The 19,047-nt window shown below is 38.5% G+C and overlaps 1 protein-coding gene across 5 annotated transcripts in view; it reads left to right on the forward strand.

The window, feature by feature from the left end:
• STAU2 (staufen double-stranded RNA binding protein 2) overlaps positions 1 to 19,047 on the forward strand; it is a 169,313-nt gene that overhangs the window by 37,452 nt on the left and 112,814 nt on the right. For all 5 annotated transcript variants that reach the window (XM_021530598.2, XM_021530601.2, XM_021530600.2 and 2 more), the window contains exons 6-7: positions 15,099 to 15,258; positions 18,803 to 18,910. In XM_021530598.2, coding sequence (XP_021386273.1) covers positions 15,099 to 15,258; positions 18,803 to 18,910 — 268 coding nt within the window. The remainder of the gene's footprint in view (positions 1 to 15,098; positions 15,259 to 18,802; positions 18,911 to 19,047) is intronic.

The raw sequence follows: 19,047 nt of genomic DNA on the forward strand, positions 1-19,047 counted from the left end.
AAAACAAAATAAGATTCCTTAAGTGGCAGAGGATATTTATTCCTGCAATAAATTTTTTGACAGCTAATATTTAATTTCTACAGTGTTTTAAATCTTAAATATACATAGGATATATGGGATCAGAAAACCCAGATTCTGATATGGAATTTACAGTTTCCACTAAATTCTGTCCACAACTGATTTTTCTGTAATCTCCTCACCCTGTTATTATGAATTTGCACAATGCACACAAAATTATGTTGGGTGATGTGTCCTGACACAGTGTGCATGTGTATATGCAATAACATATATGCTCTTAAGTGTATTTATACTATTACACTGACAGCTGTTAAAATAATGTTATGAAGGCTAAAAATCAAGTTGACAGAATAGAGAGCAAGATTTGAGGTTAGTGTTCCAAGTACAGCGTCTCTTCATTCTCCAAGTTAATGCACTTACCTGGTATCATTAAAATCATTTTAGCCTTAATTGTAGAGCATTCTAGATGCTTCATCGCTCTTCGTGCCTAAAATGTGGTGCATCAGGCATGGCATTTTACATTATTGCAGCATTCTAAACAGTCTTTGTTCAAGATGAAGTAGTTTTGTCAATGACTTCTTGGCCCTATTTGTAGAGGAACTCCTAAGCCCTAATGCTTCAATCTTTTCTTAATTAATATTTTTATTAATTTTGTTTCATGATATAGTGACCTTCCCAGATCACTTGCTTTCTTGCTCTATCTGCTAAGAGGAGTGCCTTTGCCTTCTGTGGTCCTTGGCTCGTATTTTGACTAATTCTTCTGAAGCTTCTTCAGTGGACACTGTTCTTTTTTTTGGGTCTTTAACTTCCTCAGATTTTTCTCTGCTCTGGAGGAAATGCATCTGGCTCCAGATGTGTCTCGAAGTTTCCAGTGTGGTTTTTTGTGTTCTTACAGAGGCTGAAAACAAAAAGGTGTAATACAGTCCTTACCTTTGGTTTCCTAATGTCTATCTTTCAACACTGCCCTTCCACTTGAGAGACTTCCTGTAAACCTTCTGATACAAAGATCCTCAGAGCCAACACCCTGCACCTCATGAATCGCTTCCGTCTGTTGGCTTTGCAGCTCACTGGGTGTTCTTTCTCTAGCCCTGCATTTAGCAAAGCCAGCTTTACTTTCAGGATATGGACAGAAGATTGGTCTTGTTGGTATGTATGAAAACAAGCACTGATTCAGAATGCTCCTCCAGGAGCAGGAATATTTTGGGTGTGTTTGTTCATTCCACACACTTAGCTTTTTATTCACCCTTGTCTTTTTCCTGTACTTCTGCTGAACTAAGGATATTTCAGATGGGATACCTGTGAGATAGTGGGTTCAATGGAAACAAGCATGTGTGGCTTCCTTTCTTCTTATGGCCTTTCTTCTGTCTCCAGAACCTGAATATTGGTTTCTAGTGAATATGTTCTCCTTCCTTTGCCTGCTTGTTTTGGTAATGACAGAGGTGAGCTGCTCTTAGAGCTCAAAATTTACTTTGAGAGGTTGCCATAATTTTCCTGAGGGAAGCAAGCAGAAAGGTTAGTGGCTGATTTTTATAACAGCTTGTAACTCTCTAAGATCTGACTGGAATTGTACTCTATCCCTACAAAGTCTTTGTCACTTTTGAAATGAAAGTTCTGCCACAGAATGAGGAAGTATTAAATACTCTGAAGAAAGTTTTTAAAGATTGTTTTGTAACAGAATATATTCAGTCTGAAGGCAGAACGTTTCACCAGCAATCACTGTGTTAAAATGTCTTTTCACATCTATATTCACACATATAATATCGGTTTTGGTGGGTGCTTGTGTTCTGTGAAAGAAAAGTACAGTTAACATCTCTTCTGAAATGCCAATTCACAGGATCTTCCAAAGATCTCCTTGTCTTTATAGGATATTTTAAAGAAGGATGCCAGTTTAAGTTGCTTTTTACTGTCACAGAAAGGATAGGTGCACTCACAGGTGCTCATCAGGTACTTTGGCACCATCATTTGTTTGGCTTATATGTTTTGCTAAAATGGGGTTGAATCCTTTAGTGTTGTGATTAAAAGGGAAATAATCTCTGGACAAAAACCAGCCCAAAATTTAGCTTTGAGGTTCTGTTCCACAACAGAGGAGAATGTGGAGTCTAATTACCTTATTGATTTAGATTCAAGTCTGACACTAGTGTCAGGGAAACAGAAATGAGAATCCTTAAGGAGGTGGACATCAGCAGCAGAACCTTTGTTCATTTCAGTAAAGGTAATTTCCATGTTGACCTTGTTTAACTAAGTCAAACATTGTAATAACCATTCCACATATTATGAAGAATTTCTTTACAGAAAGAGTTGTCAAGCAATAGAACAGGCTGTCAGGGAAGTGCTTCAGTTACTGCTACAGGAGGGATTTAAAAGACACATAAATGTGGCACTTAATGAAATGGTTTAGTGGTGTACTTGTTATTGCTAGGTTAATGGTTGAAATCAATTCTCTTAGAGGTCTTTTCCAACCTAAATAATTCTATGATTCCATTTTTACCGTCCTTGGTATCTCTGTCCTTCAAGACTTCATTTGAGCCCCTGTTCTCTACAATACAATTCCACCCACTTTTATAAACATTTCTTATATTTCCTACTTTTTAGAAAGTCTGCAACCTTGTATTTTAATGTACTGATCTAACATGATCTACATTTTTTTTCTTTGCTAATATTCAGTACTAAATTTTGTTCACTGGACCAATTGAAATCAGTCATTGTGCTTTGGTGACCACTACTGTGGCAGTCTCATTGCATTATTTATGCATTTGTATTAGCAATGACTTGCTATTTACTTGTCAGTCACTGGTGAAAATCCATTAAAAGATTGAAAAATAATATTAAATAATAAAAAAGAATATTAAAGGCTACTATGTCTGCTTCCCTAGGACATTTGCACTTTTAATGTTTTTCAGAAGAAATTTATCAAAGCACCTAAGGGCTCCACCAACCATATTTGATTTCTGACCTTTTGACCCTTTACAATCTTCTGTATGGTTGATTAACAGACACCTTCCTTTTCCCTTACAGGTGTAGATAAATCTTCCTTCTTAAGGCCATCAACTTTTTTTGTCAGCATTCTGATATGATGTTCAGGGCAACATAAAATGCTCTCCCTTTGTAATTGATCAAGCTCTCTCTCACGTTTCTTTTCAAGTCTGATGGCACAGAGGAGAAGATTTCTGGATAGAAGCTTTAGCTGTCCATGCATGGCCATTTTTAGAGGTTGCAGAGCTGATAACTAGCAAGGTAGGGGTGTGTGCATCCTCATTTAACTGCACTCATCTGCTGAGGGGTGGCCTATTAAATCAGAATTAAGTGTGCTTTTTCAGCTTGTTCTTACTTTCAATCCTTCAATTTCCAATTTTAAACTGATAGGTTAAATTTCTTACTCAAGATAATGCAATTTAATTCCTGTATGTTTACATTTCTCACAGTGGGAAAAGAATGCAGATCAGTACACACTAATTATTTGAATTTAATTTGGATGGTGAGAATCACTCTGTGAGCGTTCTTGGGCCTTTCTCCTCTGGACTTTCAGGTTAATTAATTCCTATGAACTCCTAGCCCTGAGATGTTTTTACTAGTAACACTTTTATTAGTATTACATTACTGGCATAAATCCATGATAAAATGAAATAAGTGAGATACTTCATGCTCTCATTTACTTAGTGTCTAGGCTGGCAAGTGACATGATATTTTTTTTTTACATGAATTTCTTATGTAAAAAGAAAATGATTCTGTAGTCAGATATGCAGCATTGTTTATGTTCTTTTACTGTAATGGCTGTTTGGACAGCATTCTCAGTAACCACTCTGCATGCTTGTAAAGATTAGTGATTAATACAGTTCATGGGAAATTTTATGAGTTGAAGTAAATAAGAGTATGAGATGTTTGTCTTCTGGCTGTCTGCTTTAACCTCTAAAGTATACAGTGTACATCACAGCTTCATTATGTTTTTCCCTTTAATTCTTATTGTTCTTGGGTTTGTGTCACAGAAAAGAACCTTTTTCCTTGCATTTATCTTTTCCTTCCCCCAGCCCCCAACTCCATTTCAGCACTGTCCACTTGACATTTTCCAATGTCTTTAACTCTGGGGACAGTATTCTTATTATGTTCCTTTATTATTTTTGCTACTTTTACAGTCAAGAATAAGTTGATGATTTGTAGACACTTCGCATTACTTAGTTATTCAGTTGATAGGGAAAAATACTTCTTCAGATGATCATAAAATTTTGTTCTCATCTCTGTTGGTTTTCCCTTGTTTTTAATACCTTAGTCTTCAGTGTACAGTACTTTGGGAGTTTTTTCTCATGATCATTTCTCACCTGAGTTTTTCCCCATTACTTCTTCTTAGCCTGTTTTTTTTTTTTGTCCTCCTTACATATGTCTTACACTAGTTTCTCTTTAAGAGAGAGTACTTGGGCTGGTTTTGAGACCCTTCTGGAACTTTGACAAGTGCTTCATCCTAACTTCAAGGGTTTCAATTGAAGGAGAGAGAACAATAAAACTGGAAGCAGAGACTTGAAATTACTCTGAAACTAGTGCTCCATAGCTACTTTAGTATGTTTGCTCTAAATGGTAAACAAAGTAGTGATAAAGTGATAAATGGAGACAGTAAATATTGAAATATTTATTTCAGTCAAATATCTATTGAGCAACATGGAATTCAGAGAAATAGTAATGTGGCAATATTATTGTCTTGTCATCACAAATTCTGCTGGGAAGATTCCAGATTAGTTAATGTTATGTTAAACTGAATCCTCCTCCCTCTTCTTTTTCACTTCGGAATGTTTTGATATTGTGATTGTGGAAATATGAGTAACATTTTTTTTTTTTTTACTAGGTTACTCATACTGCTTGAAGGAACTACATAGCCTCTAGCTCAGGAAAAGAAAAGAAAACAGAAAAGGGAATTAACATTAGCTTCATGAAAAATTCCCAGACTCATAACAAAATTCAAAAGAAAGTATAAATAAAGACAGACAGAAAGATACAAAACTCAACATGAAATTACTGTGTATTAAAGGTAGATTGTGTATGACTAATGTGTTAACCTTACATGTTATGTGCCAACTCATTTTTTAGGTAAAGAGAGTAAAGTAAATCTTATATTTGTGAGATTCATTTAAGCATTTTATAGTATTAGATAAGGATAATGTTTTCATTAAACTGAAGGACAAGGGGATTTGTGTAAGAAATGCAGGGTGGGGAAAGGAAAAGAAAAATAATCAGCAGTATTAAAAGTTAAGCTATGAGGAAGATTATTAAGTAAGCTCTTGCAGTTTTACAATCAACCTTTTAAGTTATTTTTGTTAAAGGTATTTGCACACGTAGGAAAACGTTCATGAGATGCAGAAGGCATAATTGGTACACAGAAAGGTTAAGATAGGGAGGAAGACTTGGGTGATAAGAGAGGACTGATCTATTAGAAATGCAACAAGACTAGACTTACCTGTCTAAAATGTAAGATTAATAACAGAGGCACTAGTAGTGCTAATTCTGTTGTCGCCTGAGGGTTATTCAGTTGAAAACTGCAGAACAGAAGTGTTATATTGTTAAGTATTTGCAAGATAATCTGAGAAGAACTAATGTGGTTGAATTAGCAGAAAGGCAAATGTGATTTTTAAGATGTGTTGACCAAGATATTTCTGGTATAGATACATAAATATTCCTACTATACAGACACTGTTGACCTTTTATATGGTATATTGTCTACCATTCTTGGCTTTTGTATTTCAGAACAGGAGCAAGTATGGGGAAGGGATGTAAAGGATGATCAAGACAGTGGGTAGCCTTTTATACAGAAAAGTTCTGAAATACTTAAACTTGTTCCCTTTCAAAGCAAAGGCTGATAGGGAGTAGGAAAACTCACCTTGGAGGATAAATAACAAAAAAATAAATAAGCTATATAAGTTACAGGACACTATTGACACAGAACAAAATAACATATGTTAAAGTATAGCCAAGGTGAACAGTAGGAGATTTCTAAGTATCAACTCAGCTTCTAGATCATCCTCCCTGCAGAAGCAAGTAATCTTGTTTGTTTTCTAATGGACCTTAACAGATAAAGAGGATTACATTATGCAGTTGCCTGCAACTCATGGATCTTGACTGCTTAATTTGGGATTTTCTTACATTCTTGCATTTGAAATAGAGAAGGGATTTCTATGTTTTAAAATGGGAAGCATCTTTGTTATGTTTTCTGACTATTTTTAAAAAAATGGACAGATGCTTTTGAATGTCTTTCTGTTAATATGTTTTTATCCCATGGTTTTCTTTGCAATTCTTACATAGTCAGTTAAACATTCTTTTGCTTAGGGATTTTCTATAACTAGGTCAAAATTGGTTTCATAAATTACCATTGCAAATATTAAATAGAGAAAAAATACTGAATCATTCAGAATTAATTAAATTCATTTAAAGTTTTTAGATATTTGACTTCTAATTTAATACTATATTTTGAATGAAGACTAATCTGGGACAAGTATATGTGAATTTTCTTCTTTTAATTCTCATCTAGGTAGTTGGGAGGAGGTCAGCATTCAAATAAGGGATGTCTATAGCTAAAACTGATACATAGTGTGTGCCTTGCTCACTTTACATTAAAAATGTTTTTGGAAGATGTGAAAGTAAGCTAGAAAAAACAGACAGACTCATTCATCATAGTATCATAGAATGGTTTAGGTTGGAAGGGATCTCAAAGATCCTCTTGTTCCAGCTCCCTGCCATGAGCAGGAACTCCTTCCACTAGACCAGGTTGTTCCATGCAGCCCATTCCAGTGCCTCACCACCCTTGCAGTAAAGAATTTCCCACTAATTCCAGCCTCTCATTCACCAGCATCCCCAAGTCCTTCTCAGCAAAGCTGCCCTCGATCTGTTCATGCCCCAGCCTGTGCTGATGCCAGGGGTTGCCCCAACCCAGGTGCAGCACCTTGCACTTGGTCTTGTTAAATCTTATGAGATTCCCATGGACCTGTTTCTTGATCTTGCCCAGGTCCCTCTGGATGGCATCCCATCCCTCAGGTGTGACAACCTCCCCACTCAGCTTGATGTCACATGCAAATTGGCTGAGGGTGCACTTGATCCCTTTGTTATTATTACAGATACTAAATAATACCAATCCCAATGCAGATCCTTGAAGGACATCACTTGTCACTGAATGTCCATCAGGACTGAGACACTAACTGCTGCACATTCATGCTGCACTGTTCAAACACTTCTTATCCATCTAAAAGTCCATTAATCAAATCTAGTTCTTTCCAGTTTAGAGAGCGGGATGTTGTAGAGGGTGGCTTGGCAACTAAATCCACTTATTCCCCTCAGGACTCTGTTGCAGCCCACCATGTCCCAGAAACTTGTTTATATTCAGGTTCCTCAAGCGCTCATGAACCTGACATTTACTTACAATAGGAGCAACTTCGGCGATATGAGAGAGGTTGCCACTGAAGACAGGCAAAAAAAGTTGTTGAGTACCTCAGCCTTCTCTTCACTTGTTGTTACCAGCTTTCTAGCACTGTTTTTCAGGGAGCACTTTCTTTGACCTTCCTTTTCTGGTTAACCTACTTGTAGATGCCCCTCTTATTATTCTTTACATCCCTTGCCAGGTTCAGTTCCAGCTTCACCTTGGCCCTCCTCACCCCATCCCTACACAACTGTACTTCATCTCTATACTCTTCCCAGGTTACTTGTCCTTGTTTCCATGCCTCTGCATTTGCTTCTTTCCTTTTAGTTTGACTAGCAGTCCCCAACTCAGCCACACTGATCTGTGGTTTTCCTTGACCAATTTCTTGCTCCTGGAAATTGCTAGCTCTTGTGCTCCATGGAAGAATTCACTGAAGATCTGCCAACTCTGTTCTGCTCTTGTCCCAGAGAGCAGTCTCACATGGGACCCTATTGACTATCTCCTTGAAGATATGGAAGTTTGCTTTCTTAAGGTTCAGGAGCCTAAGTTTACTCTTTACTATTGTTGGTTGGGGGTTATGTATAAATCATGAATGGGACAGGACTGCTGTGGAACGCGTCTTGAGCTGTTTATTTCTTAGCATCAGTCTCATTACATTGTTATGACAATGGGAAGATGCTGGTTGTTCTGGGTTCTGACCCATATCCCTCAGGACTGGAACTACACCAAAGCATGGTCACTGTAGCCAGGCTGCCTCCAGTTTTGATGTCCCTTATTAGCTTGCTTGCATTGGTGACCAACAGATCCAGTATCACATTCCCTCTGGTAGGGCTATCTGTTACTCGGTTCAGGAATCATAAAGTAGAATCATCAAGGTTGGAAGAAGCCTTTAAGATCATCAAGTACAATATCAGTGCAGCACTACCATTCTTACACCACTAAATCACAACACCCAGTGCCAGATCCAGATGCCTCTTAAACACCTCCAGGGATAGTGACTACACCACCTCCCTGGGCAACCTATTCCAATACCTCACAACTCTTATCATGATTTTTTTTTTTCCAATATCCAATCCCAATTGCCCCTGTCTCAGGTTAAAGCCATTTCCTCCTCTTGAATCTAAACAAACCCAGCTCCCTTGGCTCTTTCTCATAAGACACATTTTCTAGACCTTCATGAGCCTTGTTGTGCTTCAGTGGACATGCTCTAGCTCCTCAAACTGAGGGACATACACTGAACACAGTATTTGGGGCATGGCCTCACCAATGCTGAGTACAGGGGGGTTTCCTAGACCTGCTGGTTACACTATTGAGACAGATGCCATTGGCCTTCTTGGCCACCTGGACATTCTGCTGGCTCATATTCAGCCAGCTGTCAACCAGCACTACCAAGTCCCTTTCTGCTGAACAGCTCCTCCTCCAGCCTGTAGTGGTGCATGGGGTAGTTGTGAGTGCAGGACTTGGCAGTTTGCTTTAGTGTACCTCATGCTGTCATCCTTAGCCCGCTGATTGTCTGTGCAGGTCTCTGCAGAGCCTTCCTACCCTCCAGCAGATCAACAGTCACACCCAACTTAGTGTCATTGGCAAATTTACTGCACTCTGTCGCTACATCCAGATCAACAGTAAAGAGATTAAACTGAGATTGAACAGGACCAGCCCCAAACTGTTCCTTGGAGAACACCACTAGCAACTGGCTGCCAACAGATTTAGCTGCATTCACCACAGCTGTCTGGGCCCAGCCATCCGGTTAGGTTTTAACCGTCAAAGAGTCCACCCTTACAAGCTGCAAACAGTTTTTCTAGGAGGATGGTGGGGGAAGTAGTGTCAAAGACCGTACTGAAGTCTGGGTAGATGACATACACAGCCTTTCTGTCATCTACTAAGGTGAGTCACTTTGTCACAGGAGACCAAGCTGGCCAAGCAGGGCTTTCCTTTTGCAAATCCATTTTAGCTGGGTTTGATCCTCTCATTGTCTTGTATGTGCTATGCAATGTCACCCTGGATGTCACTCTGGATCTCTTTCATAACCTTGCCTGGAACTGAGGTCAGGCTGACAGGCCTGTTGTTCCCCAGATCATCCTTCCAACCCGTCTTGTAGATGGGTGTTACATTTGCTAATTTCCAGTCAGCTGGAACTTCATCAGTTGACCAGAACTGCTTTTAGGTTATTGAGAACGGTTTGGCAAGTTCTTTCATCAGTTCCTCCATTACTCTGGGGTAGATCCCATCTGGGCCCATAGTCTTGTGAGTGTTTAATTAGCATAACAGGTCACTAACCATCTCCTTCTCATTTATGGGGACTTCACTCAGCTCCCCATCACCAACTTCTAGCTCTGGGACCTGGGTATTTTGAGGACAGCTGGTCTTTATGTTAAAGACTGAGGCAAAGAAGTCATTAAGTATCTCTGCTTTTTCCTCATCCTCTGTCACTACCCTCTGCATTTAACCAATGCTGAAGGCCTTCCTTTTGCTGCCAATGTATTTATAGAAACTTTCTTTGTTGTCTTAAACTATAGTGGCTAAATCAAGTTCTAACTGGGCTTTGGCCCTTCTAATTTTCTTCCTAGATGACCTTGTGACATCCTTATAGTCCTCCCAGGTTACCAGATCCTCCTTCTAGAGGTGATATATTTCTCTTTTTCTGGTTAAGACGTTATCCTCCACGCATTCCAGGAGTCTAGTCTCCTGGATTGCCTACAGCTTGCCCTGCTACTTTCCCAGCAGATATCAGGGTCTTTAAAGTCCCCCAGCAGGACAAGGGCCTTTGAGCAAAATCTTTCCTGGAACTGGAGAAACAAGGCTTCATCTATAGGCTCTGCTTGATCAGGCAGCCTAGTCTGTAGTAGACACAGTTCAAGAATAATAGACTGTAGATCTCAAAAGGAGTACTTGGAAAAGAGAGCCTCTTTGTTCCCAGGTGTTGTTGTGGATCTACTGAAAGAACCAGGAGGTTCACTGCGTGGAGACAAAAGTGACTATACTGGATGTTTCCTTCTTCAAACCATAGAATTCACATCTGTAAGAAATGCACGTGTCTAATGGACTGCTTAGGAAAATAGGATATAGCCAGGGAACAGCTGCACTAAGCAACTTGCTCCCCTAGAGAAATTTCAAATGTTACGGAGAAAAAGTTGTTCACAGCAAATGCTCTTTCCTACTCCCCTGCAAGGTCTGTGACTCTCTATCCCTCCACTCACAAAGCTCAAAGCATTTTTCTGATTAAAAAGTGCCAGTAGGGCTGCCAGCTTGATTGACTTCATATGGAAAATGAGCCAGATAGAAAAGGTGCAGAGAATGATCCTTCCAGCAAAGCTGGTATCTGAAGAATGACTTTCCCATACTGTGTAATAGATAATATTTTAGTGACTTCTATCTTGACCAGTAAAATATGGTTTCAGTTACTCTTCACCTTGCATTATGGAATAGGAATAGGGTAATACTTCCTATAACACTTGTGTAGTGGGGAAGTAATTGGGTTTATTTCTTCTTTTTTAATTAGTTGAAGAATATGTTGACCATTAGAAATTAGAGAAAACTTCACTGATGTTTAAGCATGAGGCTAAATCTAAATAAACTTACCGGTTTCTGTGATCTGCATCTTGTACTTTCTTTTTTTCTCTTTCTAAGGAGAAGGTAACAATATTTTCAAAAACATTTATGCCATTGAGGAATCCATAGAAATTCAGGAAATGCAGTATGAACACATAACGTATGTACTAATACTTTATTTGTGTTTGTGTGTGTGGATTTGATGGCCAAAAAGGAAGAGGCCCCAAGGGCTCCTTAGTATGCAATTAATATTTTGGCTAGAAAAGCAGCAGATTGTTTCAGTATGCTTACATGTTATGACATCATATTCCAGTAAAATTATAATGAACAGAATTTTTGTTTGTCTCTGTGGCAAACCAAAATGAGTTTTCTAATTGTCAGCAGACCTTGGTGATTTATTTAATTATAGTGGCGCCCACTCACACCAACTTAGTTGAGGTCTGTCAGCATTTCTGTTATGAACCCCTATTTTTGGGGGTTTATAACTAGTTGTAAATATTTACTCATTGCTGAAACTTGACATTCAAGGTCACATTCATAGAGCAAATATCCTTTTTCAGGTTGACTGTTCTAATGGCATTAGCTAAAAAGAGTAGATTTCTGATGCTGTGAACTTAAAGGGAATAAAGAGAATCTGCTTTCCAGACCTCTTATTTCGAGGATCTTTTTAAGAATTTGAAATGTTCAGAAAAGCCAGGTGAAAATGAGCTTGTTTTTGTAGGTTATATGTGACTGTATTATCTGTTATCACACTTTGATTTCTTCCAGCTGAATGTATCATTTCACATGCCATCTTGTTGTCTTCTAGTCTTACAGTCTTCTGTCATTTGGCTGTGGTGGTCAGCTTATGTTCTGTCGAGTGTGCCAGTATCATCTGAAAATCCCCTTTACATAAGAATTTTCTCCAAGAAAAATCCTAGCATTTGTAGCTGCCATGTAGAATGCAGGAAGATGCATAATTTCTAAATTAACATAATTTAAGAACTTTTAGAGACCTAATGAGAACATATGTGAGGTGTTGCTGTTTGAAATCCTGACTATTTCAGTTCTGTGGCTGAACAGAGTGACAGAGGACTGAGTAGTGTAGAGCTGACATGTAGGTGTTCTTATGATGGAAAATATTGTGCTGATACATTATTGCAGAATAATCACTAAATTATATATATATATATTCCAAAGATTGCTAATGCTTTCAGCCCTTTTTGATAACTCATATGTAATTTACTAGTAAGGTTTGTTAATGATCAGTGGCAGAGCATTTTGCCTTTCCATGGGCTTGTTCTTTACATGAGTGTACATCTTCAGGATGCAGAAACATTCATTATTAAAACTCAGTTTAATTGTCACACTGTACTGTCAGACTGTAATACTAGGATTACTTTTGAGGCTTTTGTCAATACAGTCTCTGTCCTCATAACTGAAAAGAGGAGAATGTTGTTTCCTTTGACATGTTCCTTGTAGAGAAGCCATTAGCCTCACAGATTTTGTTCATTTTCTGAGGATTTCAGGTGTTCCTTTGCACTTTCCTGGCAATGCTCATATTATCAGTGCTGTATTACAACTCTGCTTGAGGCCAAGGAGAGCAAGAAAAATTTAATCAAAACCACGTAAAAGCTTAATCATTCTGGCAATGCCAAAGAGCTGCATGAGGCTCTAGAGCCACAGGCTGAATATCATTTTTCCTTATTATCACATAAATAGCTCCCTAAACACTCTTAAAAAGAAAAGGTGGGGAGAGGAGCGGGGAAAAAAGAAGGTTTGTTGTGGGATTTGAGTTTATAAAGTGGATTAAATTCATGTGCTTTCCTCCTTTGCATGCAGTGGGGAGAAAGGTAGGTCTAGTAACTCAACAGGAAACAGGAACTTTTGATGGATATTGTATTTTCCCTAAATCGAGGTAGTTGCTAACAGCACTACCTCATTTTTTTCTACTTAAAGAGGATTGTGAAGTAATGAGGTGGGACATGCTATCAAGGTGCCTATTGCTTTTGCATGACACAGCTTGTCTTGTGCTAAGCACCAGCCAACACATGCAGCCATTTCCACTTCTCCATCTTCTGGGATGGTGGGAAGATTCCTGGAACTCTTCAAGAAGTTGAGAGTATTTGTTGCTGCAGGGAAAAGAGATCTACAGGAGGCTGTGGTTTCCAGCAAGCTCTAGCAGCTGCCAGTAAGCTCTGTCATCTACTCCTGGTCAAAAGCTGCACTGAGCTTTCCTTCCAGTCATTTGATTAGAAAGGGTCAAGCACCCTCTCAGCAGGTGCTGGGGAAGAGCAGATGTAAATACAGGGCCCAGAGCACTGCTTCCAGAGACAGGCAGCAGGCACAGCAGGTTGCACAGCAGAAGATACAGAAGGGAGTTGGAAACTCTGCTGAGGATGGGGTTGTGCTCAGTAGTGCTGGTGATGCACCACCTGGCACCATTCCTATCACCATCTGGAGCAGTTCTCCTGTTACATCAGAGACCTTGAGTCAGAGCTCGCTCCAGAGCTCTAGCTAGGCTGTAGAGATAGTGATCTTGTCTGCAGGAGGTGTGCTGTGTCGGAAGATTTGTGTTTTTGTCCTTTACCAAGTAATGAAGATGCAGGAAGGTGTCAACAGGCTGCTGACATCACTAGATCAAATGAGTAAGGGATCACTTGGATCTTCTCTAAGTCCCTGCAAGTACAAGAGTATGAATTCCCAGCCATACCAAAGGAGGAGCAGGGAGAGTCAGTGCTAATTGGACTGGGAAACTGGGAGGGAGTCCTGTGATGGCAAGAACTGGAAGCTGGTAATATTTGGTACTGGGAGGAAGATTTCTGCTCCATCTTCAAATCTGCAACAATATCAGTGCCAAGTGTTTGAATTCCATAAGGCATGTAGGAACTTTGTAATAGTTTCCCAGAAAGTGTCCGACACTAGAACAGGTCATCCAGAGATGTTGTGGAATCTTCATCCTTGGAGACCTCCACAATACCTTGGACAAGGCCTGAACAAGACAGTCTAACTTCAGGTCTTGACCACGTTCTGGATGTTGCTTTGGACTAGATAACCTCCAGAAGCCTTTCCAGCAGAAGTTTTTATATAATTTTATTAAAATATTACATAAGCAAAAGCATTTCCAGGCCTTAGTAATTCTCAGTAAGTGTGTTAAACTGTACTGTTAAATTGTAAACAAGAAAGCAAAGTAAATATTCACTTTTTGCATTTCATAAAGGCAACTTGGCTCACTCCTCCAAGACCCTATAGCCAGAGGCATATTAAGAGCCAGTGTTATGCTTGGTTCTTTCTATATAAATCTAGTTTTAGAATTAGGCACAAAGTTTAGGGACACTGACGCCAGAGTGCATACTCACACTTGTCTGCTTCTGAAGTGTGCTGCTCTCTGGTCAACTTTGTATTTTGTTTTACAGCTGAAATGACTGGGTTACATTTATTAATGAAAATTCAGACATTATAAAAAAGTGAATATAAAAAAGTTGCCATCCATGTCCACAGATGAAAGTGGAGAGAGCACACTTTAAAAAGGATCCTTTCAGAGGAATAAGGAAAATATAGTACTGTGTTTGATTGAATCTAGATTCAGTCAGTCTAGTTTAATTTGATGTAACTTGCTTTTATCCATGCTTTTGGAATGCTGGAATCCTGGGCTTTCTTACATTGCTGTAAAATATGAACAAGTTATTTGTCAAGTGAGGATCCATTTCTGCTAGGTATATTCTCTGTCATCTGACTTTGTTGTCTGTTAGAGCTGAGCTGTAATGATAGGTTTTCATATGAACAACCTCACAATCCTTCTTCCTCCATGCCACTTGTCTGGGACAGGAGTTCTCTCCCAGGCAGAGTTTTTTGTTCTCCTTAGGTTCCATCTTCTCAAGACTCAAACCAAGAGGAGAGCAGAGCTAGGCTGTTGGGCTGATAATTAGTAGAGCTCATTGCAGAGCTCCACAAATGTAGGCGAAGAGCTGGTTTGCATGTAGGAGCGGCTGTCAGAGTTACCAACTGCCTTGCTGAGGAACGATCCATGTATTTGAGTACTGGGTCTTATTCTGGGAGAAAAGATAATGTTTCATCCCCAAATACTACTCTATTTTACATAAAATGGACAGGTAAAATTCCTAACTTGTACTGTTGTTTTCTTTTCATGGCTTCCTTCCAGGTATCACTGCCCAGTGCCTAAAGTTTTCTATGTCCAGTTAACTGTTGGCAACAGTGAGTTTTTTGGTGAAGGAAAGACTCGTCAAGCTGCTAGACATAATGCTGCAATGAAGGCCCTTCAAGCTCTTCAGAATGAGCCTATTCCAGAAAAATTACCTCAGGTCTGTGCTTCAGGAATTTTTTTTTTTTAATGACCTTGGTTTTTCACTGCTATATCTTTAAGTAAGAAGCAATAGATGCTGCTTAAAAATTAAAATGTTGTGTCATATTTTTAAAAATACTGAACAGAAAAATTATTCTCAGAGCATTCTTTCTAAATTGAAAGCAAAAATATAATAACATTTCTCAATCAAAGAAGCCAAGTACTTGCAAGACCTCTGGGAGCAGCTGAAGACCACTTGGGATACCATAGGTTCTCACCAGCAGGTGTGTGTTTGTAGGAGACTAAATTGGATCCTTAGTCATGTAAATCTCTGTGGCTTGGTTATGCTGAGGTTAAGGGGCACTGTTTTCAGGTTAGTCATGAACAACACCTCTGTCACATCTTGGGTTGGAGCTGTAGGTGACTGGAGAAGGCTGGAGGTAACACTTTGCTGAGATCATGATGGAGGGAGTACAAAGTGTTGCACTGTGTAGAGCTGAGTGTAGCTCTCCAGAGATCTGGAGATTGGTGAAATAGAGCTTAAGGGCTACATGGTGCCAAGGTTCAGGCTCCTCCCTGCTGCTGCCCGTGAGAAGTGCACACAGGACACCACGCAGTGGTGGTGTGTGCTTTCACCATGGGACATGGTCCATCTTAGTAAAACTCTTACTTCCTTCAGCAAAACTGGCCAGCTTGGTTATCTGTGGAAGATGATTGATTCATTGCTCCTCAAATGTCAAGTGTGGATCGGAGCCAGTACAAATCATACTCATAACTGCATTATGAGGTTGAGCTTCTTTCTTCCCCATTCCCTGACAGTGTGCTCCTGAGGGAGCAAGGACGGACCTGCTGCTACCCATCTAGTAATCCCATTAGTAACTCAGTAAACTTGACTGGAATGGGATCTGTGGAATATAGCACAGTACACACTTGCACAGTATATACTATAGGTCTATCTTTTGGACTTCATGGCTATCCTTAATGAAGCCTTCTGTATATTCTTCTATTTCAAGCATTTTTTCCTTTTATTAGAAAAACTTAATAAAGGATAAAATCCTTTATCCATATTAAACTACTGAAAAGGAGTGTTGCCATCTTAATACCTAATTGGGCATATGTGTAGAAGAGCATAAAGTGAGCAGAAGCAAGAAGCAATCAGCCAACAGGGCAGGGCTGCCGGTGAATGCTTTCACAAAGAGCTATTGTGTGTCTGCCAAAGCACCTCTGCTGTCTCATAGATGTGAGGCTAAGAAAGGCCTTACAATGAAAGTGTCAGTTGTGGGAATGAGGATCAAATTTAAATCCAAAGTGCCTGAGACACTCCTGAACATATTTTATCTTCCTAAGGCTTGAAACTTTATTGCTCAGTACTGATGTTTAAACCTTGATACTCCCTTTTCTCTACTCACTGTTTGGTTCTCTACTATGTTTGGTGAAAAAATATTCAGGGAGTTAAGTTTTAGGGGAGAAGGGATAATGAGGGATTTTCTGGGCAAATGTGTTTTTATTGATCATGAAAATTTAAAGTATAGTTTCTATTTTAGACTATACATATCCAATTAAACTAGAGTACATATAGAAAACATATACATTCTTGGTTTGAAGGCTTGCTCCAAGTCCAGTGGGCATTATATTATTTTATGTAAATTATACTAGTGTTTGATTATTCTCCATTTCAAAGATAATTTGTGAGGTATTTATTTTAGAATTCATTTAGCTTCATTTTCTATTTAATTGGTGTTTTCTTATGTTTGCTAAATGAAACAACAGATATCAAAAATCTCTCCCATACATATATTTAGAGATTATTCTTAAGTATTTTTGAATTTTTTGTAGAACTGATTATTTTTGTAGTGTCTCAGTGCAAAGTTGTTTTTTCTAATTTGTAATTCATTCTTTGGGTTGTTTTTTTTTTTTGCCAGCTTTTTAGATTATCAATGTCCTTTATAAAACACAAACTTAATTGAACACAATATCAAATAATATTCTCACTAATATTTTTTACAGAATAGTAGTATCCCATTCTTTATATCCCCAAATATTTTTTTTTATTTTTAAATATTGTTCTTTTAACTCTGCTGACCTTTCTTAGTGAAACTAATCAATGCTTTTCCTGTCCTGCAAGTAATGATCTACATTCTTGATTTCAGTGGTACTTTAATTTCATTATATGAAATGAGCTAGAGGTCCTACATAATTTCATTGTAAATACCCTTGTTATTGTTTTGCACAGCACCTTTTTTTTTTTTTCTGGAGGTTCTATAACTTTACAATATTTTGTTTTATATTTATCTCCAGATCAATATCAGGCATGTAAATGGATTTTTTCAGAATAAAAATTTTGCAACAATTTCATGAGACAAAAGGTGTTCTTTGTCTGCATGCTGTAGCTGAGTACTGGATTTTTGGCCCTGTGTTATCTTAAAGATTAATATATTGAGAGTTTAAAAATGAGATAAAAGATTGATAAATTTCATTGTAATGTGAGGAACCTAGTGCTTTTTTAATGTTGTTTTAGAGCTGTGGTATCTGGATTTCGTAGCTATGCTGGTGGCTGAAGATTTAGATCAGACTTTGTTATGTAAGATGGGAGCTCTGCAGGAATCCACCTAATTCAGCCCAAGTGTCTTTGATGTTTACCTCCACTAATAAAAAATTAGAAGCCTGGCCAAGGTTACGTGATTGTTGAGAGATCCCAGTTTGAAGTATTTTAGAGCTTTGCAGTTTGAAAATAGCTGGAAATGAAGCCTCTGAGAACTAAGGAAATGTGGCCTGGGGGACAAACACCAAAGGCAGTAGTTGCAAAAGGCAAAACTCTGACTGATCCTGGTGCTAATGATTGTGTGAGAAAATTTAGATTTACCTGAAAAATAAAGCAAAGCTGAATTTTAGGCAGAATAATGTTTCATGTGCCTTTTGTTTTTTTATCTCTTTGCCTCTCTGTTTGTTATGTTCCTATGGATAAATAAATAATGTTCTGTGTTGAGCAAGCTGTTCTCTGTCACTACCTTTTCACACTGGTCATAACTCCCAGAGGGAAGTTGATGGAGGGGCCATTAACCAGCTGGACCTGCTGAGGACACCTGTAACCTGGTGACCCAGTCAGAGTGTGGGGGTGATTGACTGAATTTCTTCTGAGAGAAGTACAGTATTCTGTACTTTCCAACAAGCAGAGATTTCCTCCTTGCTTAGAAGGTGTACCCACAGAGAGCCTGAGAAATGGGTCAAAGGATCTGTTTGATCCTCATGTTTGACGCAAGTGTGTACTCAGACAATTGTTATTGATGTCAGTAATAAGACTAACAACCATAGACATGATTTTGTTGTTTATAATTAATTTATAAATTAAGGTGTATGTGTTCCTTTCTTGTGAAGCAAAAGCACAATATATATGGCTTCAGTCAGCAGATGTCTGATAATGGGGTGCTGAGATGGATGTATAAATGCTGATTTACAGCCTGACAGGAGACTTCAAAAGTCTTTGAGAAACTGGGAGGAGAAGTATATTACATTTTGTTGATCTTCTTAGAATTGTAGTATGATTATGTATGCATCATTTTCAGAATGGAGAAACAGGAAAAGAATCAGAAGAAGATAAAGATGCAAACAAATCTGAGATCAGCGTAGTGTTTGAAATTGCTTTGAAGCGCAATATACCTGTCACTTTCGAGGTATGTATTACATTTTTACCTGTGTTACATATTTATCTTACTAAGAAAGTATTAAAAAAAGGTACCACTAAAATTCAACATATAATATTCATATATGAAAAATATGCATTTCATATTCATGGAAATGATAAAAAAAT

This window comes from Lonchura striata, chromosome 1 (assembly GCF_046129695.1).
Source record: "Lonchura striata isolate bLonStr1 chromosome 1, bLonStr1.mat, whole genome shotgun sequence".
NCBI lineage: Eukaryota > Metazoa > Chordata > Aves > Passeriformes > Estrildidae > Lonchura > Lonchura striata.